The following is a 17,163-nucleotide window of genomic DNA, read 5'->3' as shown; positions in this document are numbered from 1 at the left end:
CAACGCAAGGTTTTAAGACAGCTCCAAAAGGCTCATGTTGGAAAAAGCTAGCTGCATCCAGAGAAAGAATTACAGTCTGAATGCAGATTGAAGCAAACTATTTGCGCTCTCTCTCTCTCTCTCGTTTTGTTTTGTTTCTTCTTTCTCATGGTTCACTCCATTGGTTATAATTCTTCTTTACGACATGACTAATGTGAAAATATATTTAATACGAATGTATATGTAGAACCTATTTCGGATTGCACACCACCTTGGCAGGGAAATTTGGAACTCAAAAGCTTGTAAACTAAAAATAAATAAATTAATTTAAAAGACAAAAAGAAATAAAAAGCATTTCGTTATAACATAATACAAACGTGTACTATGAAAAGTATCTGAAAGCAGGTTTGCCCACAGAATATTGGCTTCTTTTTCTTTTAAAGACCGTGCATCACTCTCACAGACTACTTACATATAGTGCTTTGGCCAAGTCTTCTTTATGACACTTAGAAGCCTCTTTGGGTGGCAAAGGTGCCACTGCCTTTTCTCTCTCGATGGTTTTCAACTCACATTGTTCTTCAGCCTATGAAGCAAATGGAGCAATGAATGATTAAGGAAAAAGTAAAACATGGTATGACAAAGCATAGCATGGTATATATAGCCCTGGTTTTAAAGAAGCTTGCTTTATAGAATTTGAACTTAAAGAAATATTAATGTAGGACTAAAAAATCATTTTGCAATCAGCCATGCAACTACAAGTTACCAGAACCCAAAGCTTTGAACTTAGGGAATTTGCAGGCTCAAATACACAAAGTGTTATACTAGGTACCCAAGGAAAAGAAGAAGGATATCCCAGGGTTGGGATCAGGAGAAGAGGATAATGGAATTTTCCGGCATAAAAGAAGTACTAGGAAGGACCATGAGGTTCTGGGGGTGGGAAGGAATGATACCAATAGCATTAGGATCATTTCAGACTTAGAAAGATGCCACAACGTTTTGTGAAAGATTTTCAGAATTATAACATGAAATACACCAGGGATCTGAATACAATCTTAATTTCTTCCTTGGAAAAAAATTCTTAATCAAGTTGGCTAGGAGGTTTTTCCTTGGAAATATATTTGCAACTACAAAATGGAAACCAGTAGAAAAATAAAATTCAGTTTATAGAAATTCACTACATAGTCAAGTTTTCTTGGAGCATTAATCCAATAAGACATAAGTACTACATTTTAATCTAAGTAGTCATTTTGATTGCCAGAGATCCTTCCCTGTTTTTTCTTTAATTAATATGAGGGGAGTTGATGGGGGTGGGGGGTGGGGAAAGGCTTTATCAACTTGTACAGTTCCCTAATCCATTTGATTATAGAGAGTGAACCTTATCTAAGGGGCACTTCACTATGAAGAGTCAACATGGATGAGCCTTGCTGCTAATATATAGAGAACTCCTCTGATCGGTGCATAGCACCTAGGGCTATTTCTAATCTGACTGGTGACTGAGGGTCAGGGATACAATATCTTGTAATAATAGTGGTATACACAGAAGTCCTTTTCAATGTTGTTGTTGTTTAGTTGTGTCCAACTCTTTGTGACCCCATTTGGGGCTTTTTTTGTCAAAGATACTGGAATGGCTTGCCATTTCCTTCTCTAATTCATTTTACAGATAAGGAAACTGAGGCAAACAGCGTTAAGTGACTTGACCAGGGTCACACAGCTAGTAAGTGTCCCAGGCCAGATTTAAACTCAGAGAGATGAGTTTTCCTGACTCCAGGTCTGGCACTCTAACCACTGACCAGCTAGCTACCTGCTGGTCAACATAAAGTGAGATAGGAAATCAATCAAACTTATGCTTTCTCGTCTTTGTCTTTCTTCCCTCATACTGATGTCTACTGTACAGCAAGGTGGGGAGGGGTTTTCTTACCTTCTTCCTTCCCCCCTCCATTCTCCCCCCCCCCAATAGTTAACAGGGATCTGAAGCTGGAACACATGACAAAAGGAGACTAGGCCTGCTTAGTTCAAGAGTAGTTCATGGACAATATTCATGAACTCCAAAATCTTATGTGGAGAAGGGAGACAGTGCAGATTTTGAATTCCCTATGTAGTGTAATCCAGGACACTAGCTTTCAAGTCAGAGCAGGGAGATTTTCTAGGCAACAGTAGCCTTGAGAAATATCTTATGGTGAACCCCAAGTTCAAGAGCTCCTGAATTTGAATGTGAACAAATGATCTCTTTCCCGTTGACTGGTAAGAGGGCAGTAGCCAAGAGGAAAGGGCAAGGTCCAGATCTCCTGGCCTCTGCTGCTTCATACCTTGCTTTTTGAAATAGAAGCTATCTAACCCATAAATCTTCCTGTAACAGTAAGTTCACAGCCCCCAGATATAGCTCCTGAGGGAACTGAATAGACTGTGTGCTACATGAGTCTATGTAAGGGCTCCCTCAAGGACACTATGCATATTCTATGGGAGTGAAATATAGACTGTCCTATACCCACATGCATACTATATGTATTGAGTACCTTTTTTATGAGTTTGGAGAAAACCTAGACATTTTCTGAAATTCTCCAGGTGGGAGGAATGAACCAAAGAGGAAGAATGACTTTATTGGGTCAAAGCTACAGGTTTAGAACCATATGTGAGAGACCAGAGTGTCACAGGGACCGGGGGTGCTTTATTTCTCTACGCTTTAGTTTTCCCAAGATAAAATAAGGCAGTGGACTGGGTGACCTTGGAGGTTCCTTCCAGCTTCAAATCCTAACCCAGTAAGATGAATGGGGTCAGATTTTTTTGTTGTTCAGTTATTTCAATTGTGTCTGACTCTTTGTGACCCCACTTGAGGTTTTCTTGGCAAAGACACTGGAGTGGTTTGCCATTTTCTTCTCTATTTGACCAATGAGGAAACTGAGGAAAATAGGGTTAAGTGACTTGCCCAGGATCACTCAGCTGGTAAGCGTCTGAGGCCAGATTTGAGCTCTGGTCTTCCTGACTCCAGGAGCAGCACTCTATTTGCCACAGGGTTGGGCTAGTTGATCTTAAATTAATCAATCCATCTTTAAAGTCACTTCTAGATCAAAATCCTATGATCGTAAGTAAACTTTAAGCCTTTTTATTTGGCAGAAATTACATCCATCCATATACATATATATATATATCTATCTATATATATATATAGATAGATATATATATACACACACATACACACACACACACACACACACACACACACATGACACACGTTTGGTTTGTTTTCTCTCCCTATTCTTGATTCCTGCTCCCACAGGCACCACTAGAAAACTAATGTTAATTATGAATACTGATTAATTTGCTTAATCAGAAGAGAGAGGTTTTGAACTCTTCAATACTTTAACATTTAACTCTTTTCTCCATATTTCCCAAGGAAAATGCTGCACTGTAGAAGACAGGATAAGGGGCAAAAGGCAAAGAGAAGAGAGTGCATGAGATTGGTGGGAGTAAGAAAAAGTTAAGTGGCATTAACCCTTTTACATTAACATTTCAGGCCATGGTAGCCTGACAATTTTCCTAAATGACTGAAAAATTAATGTGGCCCATGAAGCAACATTTTAAAAATATAAGCTAGGGATTTCTTCCTAATAAAACGTGGTGAGACACATAGGGCAGGGTTCTCCTTGTCAGGGGTGAGGACCTGCAAGATCCACAATTAAAGACTGGCAACTAGGAGCTCCTGGTGAGGTGTTTAGACCTCACTAGGATTAGGGGGTATTTTTAGTCAAAATAAAGGTATTTGCTCCGTGTTGGCTCAGCCAATTAACAAGTAAATATTATATCTAGCAGCAAGCCTCATTTTAAATCCCCCACTGCCCAGTAGAGTACCCTTGGGAGATCTTGCTTGAGCTTTCCCTCCTTAATTGATCCCCTCATTTGGGAAATTTCTATGCCCTGAATCTACCTCCATACTTGTTCTTCCCATCTCCACCTCCCCACCCAAACAGTAGTCCTTTTCTTCTCTCCTTCACTGACCTCTAAGGTCCTTTCTGTCTAATTACTCATATCAGGGTCAGGAACAACCTCTCATCCAAGATATTTTTCAATCATTTTAACCGTGTCCAACAGCTGTGCCCAAACCCCTTTGGGGTTTTCTTGACAAAGATACTACAGTATTTTGCCATTTCCCTTCTCCAGCGCATTTTATAGATGAAGAAACTAAGGTAAACAGGTTAAGTGACTTGCCCTGGGTCACATAGCTAAGAAGTGTCTGAGGCTGGATTTGAACTCACAAAGATGAGTCTTCCTGACTCTAGGACCAGCACTCAATCCACTGCATCACCTAGCTTCTCCAGATGATAGTGAATCTGATAAATTCATTGTACCAAGGTGCTAAAGGGAGAAGACAACAAGAGCACCTTTGGATCCTGCTGTTTAGTTCTGAGACCACATACATGGGTTAAAACAAGAGACTACCAGATTGAATCAATGATTTGGGCTTTCTATAATTGTCATCTCATATTAATTCTGTATTTATATGGAATTCACATGAAGTTGGTATTTATGGTAGCACAATGGAAAGGAACATTTGGAAAATTTTGTTTGTTTGTTTGTTTTGGAGGGGGAAGGCAGGGCAATTGGGGTTAAGTCACTTGCCCAGGGTCACACAGCTAGTAAGTGTCAAGTGTCTGAGGCTGGATTTGAACTCAGGTCCTCCTCATTCCAGGGCCGTTGCTCTATTCACTGTGCCACCTAGCTACCCCCAATTTGGTAAATATTGGAGAAAAAAAATTGAAATTTATTTTTGAAAAAAAAGTTAGAAAAAAATGGAAAATTTGAAGCCTGGGACCCAGGTTTTAATCCCAGTTCTGTCATTTATAAAATATAGAAACAGTAGTTACAACACATCATAGCATACATTACAAATATGTCAGATATATACATATATTGTGCATATATGTATAATACATATATTTACATAGAATTATGTAATAAGTACAAAACAAAGAGTAATCACCCCTAGTGACTGGGGGTAATCAGGGAAGCCCTCACAGAGGAGGTGGTCTTCATTTGTTGAATTTCTCCTCAAACATTTAAAGTCTAACCAACCCAAATACCAACTGGTTTAGGACATGCTTAGTTTGAGATGCCAGTGGAATCTCCAGGCACTGTGTTATAGAGGCAGCTGGAGATGCAAGGCTCTAGCTCAGAAGAGAGGTCAAGACTGAAGACATCAGAAAGGCATCTTCATAGAAAAGACAGCCGAAACTGTGATGGTAAATGAGATTACCAAGGAAGGGCTAGATGAGAGTGAGGAGAACACAAAGAGTAGGTTGACATAAAAATCTTCCTGGCACCAACTGAAATACAAATATGGGTGTGTGTATGTATTTCATCTGCCTGTGGAAAAAAATTGGTCTCTTCTCAATTTGTCTTTGTTTGTCAGGTTGATACTTTAATGGCATGGGCTACTCCGAGTATCTTTCACTGATATAGATCAGCAGCTTGTCTAGAACTTAACCTTGTGTAGAAAACTGGTCATGATGCTGGGAAGTTAAGTGATGTATTAGGGTTCCAACAGCTGGGAGGTTTCAGACACTGGACTTGAACTCATTTCTCCCTGGCTCCATCAACCTTTATCCACTACACTGCGCTGCCTCTCACTCCCAGTTAAGAACCTACATTTAATTGTGTGACTTTCAGAGGGAGGGAAGAGAGAGGCAGGGTTGCTAGTTCTGCAAGATGACCTTAGGCATTCAGAGAGGGCAGTGGGGGTAAATGAGGGAGACTGTCTCTTCTCATGGCATGCATCTCCCATATTTTGCCCTCGCGTGCTTCCCTAACTGCTTTCTGTGGCTACATTTGTCCCTGGGACCAGCAATAATTATTGGTATCTGGCCATGGCTACTACCAACTGAAATTCTACCCATCCTTCAAGACCCAGCTCAAATGTTACCCTATTTGTGATACCTTCGCTGATCTTCCACCAAGTCAAAAATGTTCTCTCCTTCTTTGAAACACACAATATTGTTTTTTGTCCTTCATCTACTTATTACATTTTTAAAAATCTGATTTCTATGCCATGTCCCCATGTTGTTTTTCCTTCTCCACCTTCCCTTCTGTACAATGTAAGCTTCTTGAGGCTTTGCATCTTGTTTGCCTTGATTGAGGCAAACATCATCAGTAGGGAGGGCACTGAAAAATGAATTTTTTATCTCAATTAGTGCCTAGCACAGTGACTTTGGTTCAGAGGTTCTATGACCAGAAAAGGGTAAAGGCTTGCCCATGATTACACCAGTAATAAGAAAGAACAGAGCAAGGATCTGCACCCAGATCTTCTGGTTCAAAATCTAGTATTCACAGAGTAAGCATTTAACAGATGTTTGTTGAATGAATGAACAAATGATCCTGATAGCATTAAAATACACCAATCATTACAATATCCCCAGGCTTCAATGATATTGCCCCAGCTCCTAAGACAGAGGGGTAGAATCTGGGAGAACATCTAATAAGGGTCAACCTTAAGGAAAGCAAACAAGAAGGCAAGAATGAAAAAAAATTAAAAATAATAACCAACACAGAGATTCTTTGGCCAGTGCTTAGCAAAATGCCAGGCATATGGTGGGGTACTTGATAACTCTTATTGACTCACTAGGAAAAATAAATTGTTCTTTTTCTTTGGGCCAAATTTATAGTCTTTCTTATTCTTCACAAATTATCTCTCTCCTAGCTCTTTATAATGACTCAAACACATTCCCCATGACCAATTTGATGTTTTATTGTGCCATGAATATTTTAAAAGGCTAGTGGTTAGTGGTTAGTAACATCTCCTCATTCACTAAAAATCCAGAATTACCTGTTTTCTTGTTGATCAAAAATCAAGATATAGATGCTTCAAGAATAAGAATAAACTGTAGCAAAAAATGAATCCTTTCTCCTCCTTTGCAAAGTCCAGCAGAGGGTTAAGAGGAATGTGAGGTAAGGGAAGAGAGTGACAGGGAATGAGAGAATGACTGTTTCCCCACAATTGTGTATCAGGAAACTGAAGAGGCAAACATCATCAGTGGGGAGGGAATTGGAAAATGGGTGGAAGTTGAAAGGATGTAGGTTTTAGCTCAACATCAGGAAAAGTTCCTAACAATTAGAACTCTCTGACGATGCTATGGTTTGTCTTGTTAGGAAGGGAGCTCCCCGTCTTTGGAGGTACTCTATCAGACACTCAATGACTACTTGTTGGAGATTTTGTAGGGGGTATTTGTACACCTGACAAGGTACTGGACTAGATTCCCTCTAAGGTCCTTTTCAATTCTAGAATTTTATGATTTTATGTACAGAGAGCATAATCATGTTACTGAGCAGAAAATTATAGTACATGTCCCTAGAATATTGTGAACTCTTCTGACAACCATATCTCAATACGGAAGAATGGAATGGTCAAGTGGGCCCAGACTGTGGAGGTTACTGAATATCAGACAAAGCAGTTAGAAGTTTTATTGGTAGGTTATAGGGAGCCATGGGTGATTTTTGAGCAGAAGAATGAAATGGACAGATATCTACATAAGAAATATTGTTCTGGAAATAGTATGAAAGAAGGATTAGAAAAGGCAGGAGTGGAAGAAACAGGATGGAATGGAAAGAAATGGTATAGAAATATGAGGGAATATCATCAAATAATGAGAAATGAGGAATATGAAGAATTCAAAGAAATATGGAATGATTTTCATGAAGTAATGCAGATTGGAGGCAACAGCCTGGGTAACAATTAACACAATGATGACAATGATAGAAGTGATGACAAGGCAGTCCAATGCTGATGAACTGTAATGATCAACCTAGTCCTGAAGCACTTGGCTGTCTTTTTGGTAGAGAAGTGGAGGCTTACGGATGTAGAATATGGCATATCTGTCAGATACAATCAGTGTGTCTATTGGCTTTGCTTAATTACAAAAAAGAACCCGGTGGGGCCAGGGTTAAGTAGAAATGACTAGAATATAAAAAACAAAAGGCAAAGATGAGACTTTAAAAAAAATGAACTGGGAATAATCCGGGGATGAACCGGTAAAATGATCAAGTGAGCTGATAGTGTCAGATAAGCTAAGATTAAAAATGTTCATGCTTTTCTGCAAAGGCTGAGGGGGATATGATCAAAATATATCAAATCATAAATAGCAATATTAATAATAATAGCCAGCATTTACACAGAACTTTAAAGTTTGCAAAGCTCTTTACAAATATTATTTCATTTGATCCTTATGGCAACAACCTTGGGATTATTCTCATTTTACAGATGAGGAAACCAAGGCAGGCAAAGGTTAAGTGGCTTGCCTATGGTCACCCGTCTAGTAAGAATCTAAGGCTGAGCTCAGGTTTTCCTGTCTCTCGTCCAGCACTTTATCCCCCTGTGCCATCACAGATAATGTAAAGACTAGTTCACTAAATTCTAGACTACCATGAGTTAGGGTCCTTGAAATTTTAAGGAGAGATTTGATACAATTCACATTTACATAATGTAGGAAGGATTACAAAGTCCTTTTCTCAGACAAATGCATTTGGGTGCACTCCGCTTTTAGAGCGTATCTTTGGGTCCCCCCACCCCACGGTGCCTAGCAAAGGACCTCACAATGGTGATGGTTGAACTGAAGTTTGCTTTTACTCACTGAGTAGAAGATGCATGGGAATTTGATCCATGAAGAAGCTGTACAAGCTGAAAAGGTAAAAGTTGGGTCAAAACCAGTCGGGATTTACTTATGAATGAGAAACCTGAGCTAGGCTATTAAAGGGGAGTCAGGAGTGCTCTGGGTAGATTCCTGACCTTTGAGGCATGACGAGCAGCACTCCCACCCCCATCCTGGCAGGCAGAGCACAGAGCAGGGAAGACTGTGGGACAACTTGGTGAGACGCTGCTGATGTCCTCACGGGAGGACAGAAAAACCCGACTGCTGGAGAAGGAAAAGAGAAAGAGGAGTAGAGAGGAGACGAGACCAGGGAAAGGAGAAAAACTGAGCAGCCTGGAGTCCCAGATATGGGGGTGGGTGGGACAAAGCAGAGAATACATCTCCACTGTGTGTTGCTCTGGGCACTAGGTCTCAAGCCAGATAGCTTGGAAACTGGCGGTGGGGAGAGAATCCAGAGAGAGGGAACATACAATATTTCTCATATACATTATTTCATTTGACCTTTACAACAAACTGCAAGGTAAGAAGTACAGGCATAATTATCTCCATTTTACAAGAGAAGACAATAAAGTCCAGAGGGGTAAGTGATTTTCATAAAGTCACAAAAGCATTAGGCGACAGGTAGGATTTGAACCCATCTCTCCTGACTCCAAGTGTGGTATTCCTTCCACTATATCAATAAAATGATCAGGGGACTGAAGAGGCTTCCAAATGAAATAAGAGAGGATGAAAAATCCCATCAGCTCTGCTTGACCTTCCTCACTGACCCTGCTTTCTCTCTCTCTCTCTGTCTCTCTCTCTCTCTCTTACACACATACACACAGAGCTTACTGTTATGAAACTTTTTTTTCTACTAACATGACCAAATTTGCCTCTTTGCAACTTCCATTTTCCTCCTGGTTCCTCCCCCTTGGGCTGAAAGGAACAAATCTAATCCCTCTTCTACATGGCAGCCTATAGATACTGAAAAATAAATATCCCACCACCCCCTGGGTCTTCTCTAGGCTAAACATCACCAGTACCTCATAGACTCAAGGCCTCCTCCACCCTGCTTGCCCTCTGGACCATTTCCATCTTATCAGAGCCCTTCCTAAACTGTGCCACCTTGAAATAAACCTAATACCCCAGATGGGTTGTGACTGGGGCATACTATCATGCCTTGGCATGCCTTTACACCTTGGCAGCACCAGCCACTGCTTAGACTTTTCTAGAACAGGGAGGGAGGAAGGAAGGGAGAAGGAGAGGGAGAGAGGGGGTGAGGAAGGGGGGAGGGGGAAAGAGGAAGGGAGAGAGAGAGAGAGAGAGAGCGAGCGAGCAAGAGAGAGCTCTTTAATAGTCTGGTGAAGTACCCTTTTTTCCCTTTTGAAAATAATATTTTTCAATGAACAAAATGAAACAAAGGATTACAAAGGAAACCATATGTTAGTGAAAATAATAAGCTCTGGGAATACAAATTCAAGAAGAATCTTGCATTGGAGGAATCTAACACAGAAAAAGGAAGATGAAAAAGTGGGGAGGGGTGGGGTAGAGGAGGAATACCTCCCTCAGGTACTGAGAAACAACGTGACCCAGCAGAAAGAATGCAGGACTTCAAGTCAAGAGCCCTGGGTTTGAATCCCAGCTCTTCCATTTAGCTACGTGATGTTGAACAAGTCCCATCAGCTCTCTGAGCTCCACTGTCCTCACTGTAAACTGAGAACATGACTGCTTGTCCTTCCAACTTTACAGGGCAGCCAGATGGGACAGTGGACCTGGAACTGGGAAGACCCAACTTCCAATTCAACCTCAGACACTTACTTGCTGTGTGACCCTGGGTAAGTCACTTAACCATTCTCTGCCTCAGTTTCCTCCTCTTTAAAATGAGGAAAATAATAGCACCTACTTCCCAGGGCTATGTGAGAATAAAATGAGATATTATTTGTAAATTGTCTTACAAACTTTAAAACACTCTATAACTGGTACCTATTATTTCTCAGTAGACACCGGGCCTGGAATCAGAAAAACCTGAGTTCAAATTTGGCCTCTGACACTTACTAGCTGTGTTTCCCTGAGCAAGTCACTTTACCTTGTTTACCTCAGTTTCTTCATCTGTCAAATGAGCTGAAAAGAAAATGGCAAACCACTCTAGTATCTCTGCCAAGAAAACCCCAAATGGGGTCACCGAGAGTCAGGTATGACTGAAACAACAGAACAACAATAAATTTTCAAGGCTTGTTGTGAGTAAAGCACTATGCAAATATGAGTGGTAATAGTTATTCTTACTAATATCATCGAATCATAGATTTAGGGCTGGAAGGGACCTTAGAGGTCATCTAGCCCAACCACCTCATTTTGACACATAAGAAAACTAAGAACCAGAGACATTTAGTGACTTGCCCAAGGTCACACAGATAGTAAATGATAGAGGCAGGATTTGAACCCCTATTCTCTGGTTTCAAATGGACCCCAGAGGGGATAATAATACCTATAGTATTTAGCTCACAGGGTCCATGGACCCCCAAGTTAAGAACCTTTAAATAAGAACTATCCCACAACCTGGGAGGCTGTGGCTTCTTCCTCATTGAAAGTTAAACTCCACCAGAATCTGGATGACCAGTTGTTAGGTAAATTGTGAGAATTTCACTCTGGGTGTTGCTTGGACTAGGTGACTACTGAGGTCCCTTCCAATCCTAAAATGTCATGATTCTTTGAGAGTGGCTCCAGGGATGGACCATGAGTCTGTCGTCTGACTACCACCTTAGCTAAGTATAGAGATCCTCAATGCCAGAAGGCTGGCCATCAAGTAATGGTCAGAAATACTATAATGAGGTACAGAAGTCTTGTTACCTGCACAAGGAAGGTCATAGCTTCATCAATGCATTCACCATTTCCAGAAGAACAAAGAGATAAGTGGACAAACATTTATTAAGCACCTACTATGTGCCAAGAATTCTGCTAAATGCTGGAGATACAGAAAAAGGCAAAACCAGTCCCTCCTCTTAAGGAATTCATGGTCTAATGAGGGAGACAACACACAAAGAACTATTTACAAATAAGATGAATGCAATTGGAAATTATCAATAAAGAGAAAGTACTAGAATGAAGCGAGAGCAGGAAAAGCTTCCTTTAGCTGGGACCTGAAGGAAACCAGGGAAGTCAGAGGAGATAGAGGAAGAACATTACAGGCAAGGGGAAGAGCTGGTTAAAATGCCTGGTTTGGGGATGGGGAGTCTCTTGTGACAGAAATAGTAAAGAGGTCAGTGTCACTGGATCAAAGAGAATAGGGAAGGTGGGTAGGGGTGGGGGTGGGGGTGGGAAGGTAGTAAGATACAAGAAACCTAGAAATGTAGGATAGGCAATGCTTGAAAGCCAAACAGAGCCTTTAATATTTGATCCTAGAGGTAACAGGAAGCCACTGGAGTCTGTTGAATAGGGGAGTGGTATGTACCTGAGGAAGATCAGTTTGACAGCTGACCGGAGGGTGGGATGGAAGGGGATAGGCTTAAGGCAGGGAAACCAACCAAAAGTCTGTTGTGATAGCTCAAGTATGAGGCGATAAGGGTCTGCACTAAGGTCATAATAGTATTATAGAAGTGAAGGAGGCTGATGTTATTGAGTTAGAATTGGTAGGTTTGGGCAACTGATCGGATATGGGGGTGAGTAAGGAGCGAGGAATCAGTGACACCTAGGTTGAGGGTCTGGATGACTGGGAGGGTGGTAGTGCTCTTGACAGTAATACAAAAGTTAGGAAGAAGGGAGGGGTTTTTTTGGGGAGGGGGAGAAAAGGCAATGAGAGCAGCTTTTGTCTACAGGACATTCAGTTTGAAACGTCCCGTAGACAGTTGGAGATTCAAGACTGGATGTCAGGAGAGAGCTTTGGGTTGGATAAGTAGATCTGACGATCATCTGTATGGAAAGGACAAATGAATCCACAGGAACCGATGATTTGGTTTTGTAAGCCAAAGCCTGTAGATCAAGAAGGGAGCCCAAGACTGAACCTTAGGGGATACTCGTGGTAAGTGGGAGCAACCTGGAGGAAAAGCCCACAAAGGAGAAGAAGGCAGCACTGACTGACACTAGCACTGCAGTCAGGACACCTGGGTTCCAGCTCTGCCACTTAACCATGACATTTCTTCATCTATAACTAAAGAAAAAAATTCTGCCAAATATTTGCAATAGGAAAAGGGACTGAACCTGTGATTTCATTCATCTAAAGAACTCTGGCTGAGGAAACTTGCCCTATCAATGCTAATTAATGTCTTCTCTATAACTTAGTCTTTTTAAAAAATTAGTCTTTTCTTGTCACTTAATAAGTATTTATTTTATTTCCCTTCTACCTCCCACTTCGCAAAAAAAAAAAAAAAAAGCCAAACCCTTGTATTGTAGCAATAAGCATAGTCCAGCAAACAAATTCCCACGTTGGCCATGTTGAAAAAAGTCCCTGTGCATATTAAGTCCCTCACTCCCTAGCATTGGTGAGCAGCATTCCTTATCAATGGGTCTCTGGAATCATGGTACTAGGGAACTCTAGTTGCCTAGAACGTGGAGAGGGTAAGTGATTTTCCCAGGACAACACAGCCAAGTATGTTTCTTTTGTAAGACTTAGACACAAGAAGAGATCGGTACTCCTTCCGTTGTGACACACTTCTCCACCAAACAATAATATTAAGTGACATTTTAAAATGGCATGGAGTGGAGAGGGGCCCTAAGGGGTCACTGCTCATCAATCAAGTCCCACACAATCAGTTTGATAAAATTACAGAGTTTGGCTCTCTGTCAGAATGAGAGCTAGAGTGTGCTCTGGCTCTACGCTGAGCACTATGCTGCTTTGTCGGGCTGACCCAACAACTGCCAGGCTTTCACAGTAACTGGAGGGAGGCAAGGCATGAAGTGGGTAAGTGCTTCATCGAAGGTGATGTTTGACTGAGTCATGAGGATCTGCCTACTCTGTGGTCTGTCTGGAAGAAGCACAAGGAGAAAGAGCTGCACCTCTGGCGTCTTCCCATTACACAGCTTTCTCTCCCTTCGGCTTCCAGTTGGAAATTGGGGGAAGAATTCACTTCCCATCACCCTTAGCACCAATGGCAGCTTACAGCCCAAGCACATTAGAAAGGGAACATTGTAAAGTACTTTTACATGTTAACTCACTTTTCTAGGACAGAAGAGGTATTTTTTAAAGGGTGTCTGTTTCTAATTCTGCCAGAGCTCCCGCCTTCTCCCACACTGGTCTCTGATGTCTCGGCTTGGCCCAATGGGGGACCGGCATAGTCAGAGCCAAGGTCAATCAGTCAAAGAATCCTGGCCACAGGCTAAAGCTAAAAAGTAGAATGAGGTGCTCTGGCTGCCCCTATGTCTAAAGTGAAATGCTATTCCCCTCCCCCACCCCAAATCAAAGTCCCACAATTTCTATCCTCCAGATTTTCTCTTTTTCACATCTCTCAAAAATCAAGGCTTTTGACCCATTCTACAATGTGATTTGTTCCAGGATTGCCCATCTAGATTCCTTCTTACGGAATGTCCAGAAGACTAATGGCATTAACTTCCCTCCTCCCTCTCTCTCCCCCAATTCATTCTTTTACCTAGTCAAACTGAGTCCAAGTTCTAGGCTAAATATTCCAATATTATCCTGATTCCCATTTTCCATTTTTCTCAGACTGAGCAGGGAATTATTTTGGATATTAAAATGCCTAAAGAATAGATCCGATAGAAGATGGAAAGCCCAGGACTTCTGAAATACTAAATACTAAACCTGTCTTACTTTCTGGTCATCTCCACACCATGCTGCTTCTACTCAGGTTATCATTTTTCCCCCAAACTCCAACTTCCCACCCCACACTTATTCTATGCCTGCCCACCACTTTCCAACTCCTTTTGATACAGTAACTCCTTCCATTAGGGTATAAGTTCCTTGAGGCAATCACTGTCCTTGCTTGTACTTGTATTCTCAGCACCAAGTACGATTACATAGTGTCTCCCTTGGTTAGATTGTGGGAACTCCTTGAGGCAGTGGCTGCTTTTGCCCGTTTTTGCATTCCTAGCACTTAGCACAGTGCCTGATACATAGTAGCCATTAATAAATGCTTGGTGACATGACTTGGGCTGGAATGCAGTAAGCTCTTAATAAATGCTCTATCATGTCTACAACCATTGCACAGAACTGGAACTAGAATTTCCTGCATGCTCAACCACTTTTCCACCCTTTTTTGCTTCCCAAAGGGTTGTTTACCTGAGACAAATAGAGTTTTTGTCAGTATGTCAGAGTTCTGAATGATGAATGGTCCTTTTTATAACTGAGTGCCTCAAACCAGGAAACTGACCTTCAGAGAATACCTTTTCACATTATTTTCAAAAGCCAGCGATGGCTCAAGACTTCAATTGAAGCATAGAAATAGAGTGTCATTTGCTGAAAGATTAGTTAGCTAAAGCAAGTAGGTCATCTTCCTGGAATATATCCCTGTTGGACTTTTCCATGCAACTTGAGCATAAACATAACTATTGATCACCTAGTATTCCTGATTCACTATGGATTTCAGTTTCATGTTGACCAACCCCAGACAGTATAGTGTAGCGAATGGAACTGATCTTGGAGTCAGAGTTGTACATTCAAGTCTTAGCCCTGACACATACTGGCTGTGTGACCCTAGGCAAATACTATAACCCCTGGGTCCCCCCTAGACAATTCTCCAAGACTCTTAAGTTGCAGAGAAAGTTCTGATCTACATTGGTAGGGGGAATTTCCTTACCTAGAGTTCTCTACATGGATCAAATCACAGATTCAGTACCAAAAAAAAGTTTTTTAATTAACAGACCCTGTGAAAATGAGTAATTTTATGAAGGTTTTCCTTTTCCAAGGTTTCTGCATAGCCTGAATGCTCTTCCTTCCACGACCTAAAAACCATTCCACCCATAGCTTTAGCGACCATCTGCCTTTCCCTCTCCCATCCATCCACACACAGCTGTATCCACCCTCTTCCAGTGACTGAGACCTGGATGTTTCCTTTGCCCAGGAACCCCCATCTCTTGTTCCTGACCTTTGAATGTTTCATTCTAGACCAGAAAAGAAGATAAACACGTAATATGTAAGCACCATGTAGTAGAGGAGAGAGAAAACTTCAGGTGCTAGTCTTGGCTACATCACTGGCTAATTCAGTGATTTTAGGTAAGTCACTCATTTCTCTGAGAATTCATTTCGTGATCTGAAAAATCAGAGGATGAGAGAGTATGACAGGATGGAATGTGCACTCACCTTAGAGCAGAAGTTAAACCTAAATTTGAACCTGGGTTCAAATTCTTAGGAGCAAAGAACAGCAAGAAGTTTAGAATGGGATACATAAAAGTGGGGCAGCTTTATCACAATTTGGTTAAATTGAATATGTCTTTTAAACCCAAGCTGTAAGTAACAAGTTCACGAACAATCCTCTTTCCTGTTCTTCTTTGTTTATGGCAATGTTCCTGCTTGTTAAGTTCATATTAAAAAACAATTTAGTCACAAGTGCAAGGAATTTTGGACAGAGAAACTGGGCTTCTTTTTAAAAATGTATCAACAGAAAAAGGGGCCAACCAGCTGAAGAACTTTATGGTGATTCTGCTGCTCAGTCCAAGGTTAAAGATGGTTCATTCTGTTCAGGAATAATCCAGTAGATACAGAAGACACTGGGATCAGGCTAAAACAATGCTGGAAAGCACCAGCAGCTTTTATAAAAAGAGGCAAATGGGTTTGAGATATAGACTGAAGAATTAACATCCTTGTCCTTAACTAGAAAAGAGAAATGTGAGAAGGGAAGGAGGGAATTAACTACCTGCAAGACGAATTTCAAGGAGGGATCAAGAAAGTTGTTTGTTGGTCTGGGGGGTAGTCACAAGATACGTGGCTCAAGAAAACCCATGAATAGAGGGTGTATCCAGGAAACAATCTGAACAGTGCTTTGGGTGTGAATATATAGACAGCCATGTCTTATGTCAAAAAGCTATGTAACCTTTGCACCCAGGAAGGGAACATTTATTTAAAATGCTGAAGATCAAGTCACATTAAAGGGGAGGCAAGCATAGCTAAGCCAGCTGCAAGGGCTTACCTAGAGCAAAAGAGAAAATGAGCTCCTTGGGGCAAGGGGAAACATCTGCCCAGATGAACACAGGGAAGGTTTGGTTGCTGTTGTTCAGTGGTTTCAGTTGTGTCCAACTCTTCATGACCCCATTTGGGGTTTCTCGGCAGAGATATTGGAGAGGTTTGCCATTTCCTTCTCCAGCTCACTTTACAGATGAGGAAACTGAGGCAAACAAGGTTAAGTGACTTGCCCAGGGTCACACAGCTAGGAAGTGTCTGAGGCCAGATTTGGACTCAGGAACATGAGTCTTCCTGACTCCAGGCACTCTATCCACTGTACCACCCAGGATTTAAATTTTCAGACCACATCTTAAAATACAGGGATGATAGTTAGGAATGGCAGGTCCCTAACCATGGCTAGGAAAAATGTATTTGCTTGTTATCTCGAAAATTTACTAAAAAGGGCTTTTGCCTGAAAGGGAAGAGGGAAGGAGAAAACCACCAATGTATACACACAAAGTTAAAGAA

At 41.3% G+C, this 17,163-nt stretch overlaps 1 protein-coding gene across 1 annotated transcript in view; it reads right to left on the bottom strand.

Annotated features, from left to right (window-relative positions):
- The window catches only part of ATP2C2 (ATPase secretory pathway Ca2+ transporting 2), a 109,602-nt gene that overhangs the window by 74,227 nt on the left and 18,212 nt on the right, over positions 1-17,163 (bottom strand). The window contains exon 2 of the mRNA XM_036750719.1: positions 452-562. Coding sequence (XP_036606614.1) covers positions 452-562 — 111 coding nt within the window. The remainder of the gene's footprint in view (positions 1-451; positions 563-17,163) is intronic.

The sequence above is a fragment of the Trichosurus vulpecula genome, chromosome 3 (assembly GCF_011100635.1).
Source record: "Trichosurus vulpecula isolate mTriVul1 chromosome 3, mTriVul1.pri, whole genome shotgun sequence".
Taxonomy (NCBI): Eukaryota; Metazoa; Chordata; class Mammalia; order Diprotodontia; family Phalangeridae; genus Trichosurus; species Trichosurus vulpecula.
Note: the sequence above shows the minus strand (reverse complement) of the source record. Positions and strands in the feature narration are given on the sequence as shown.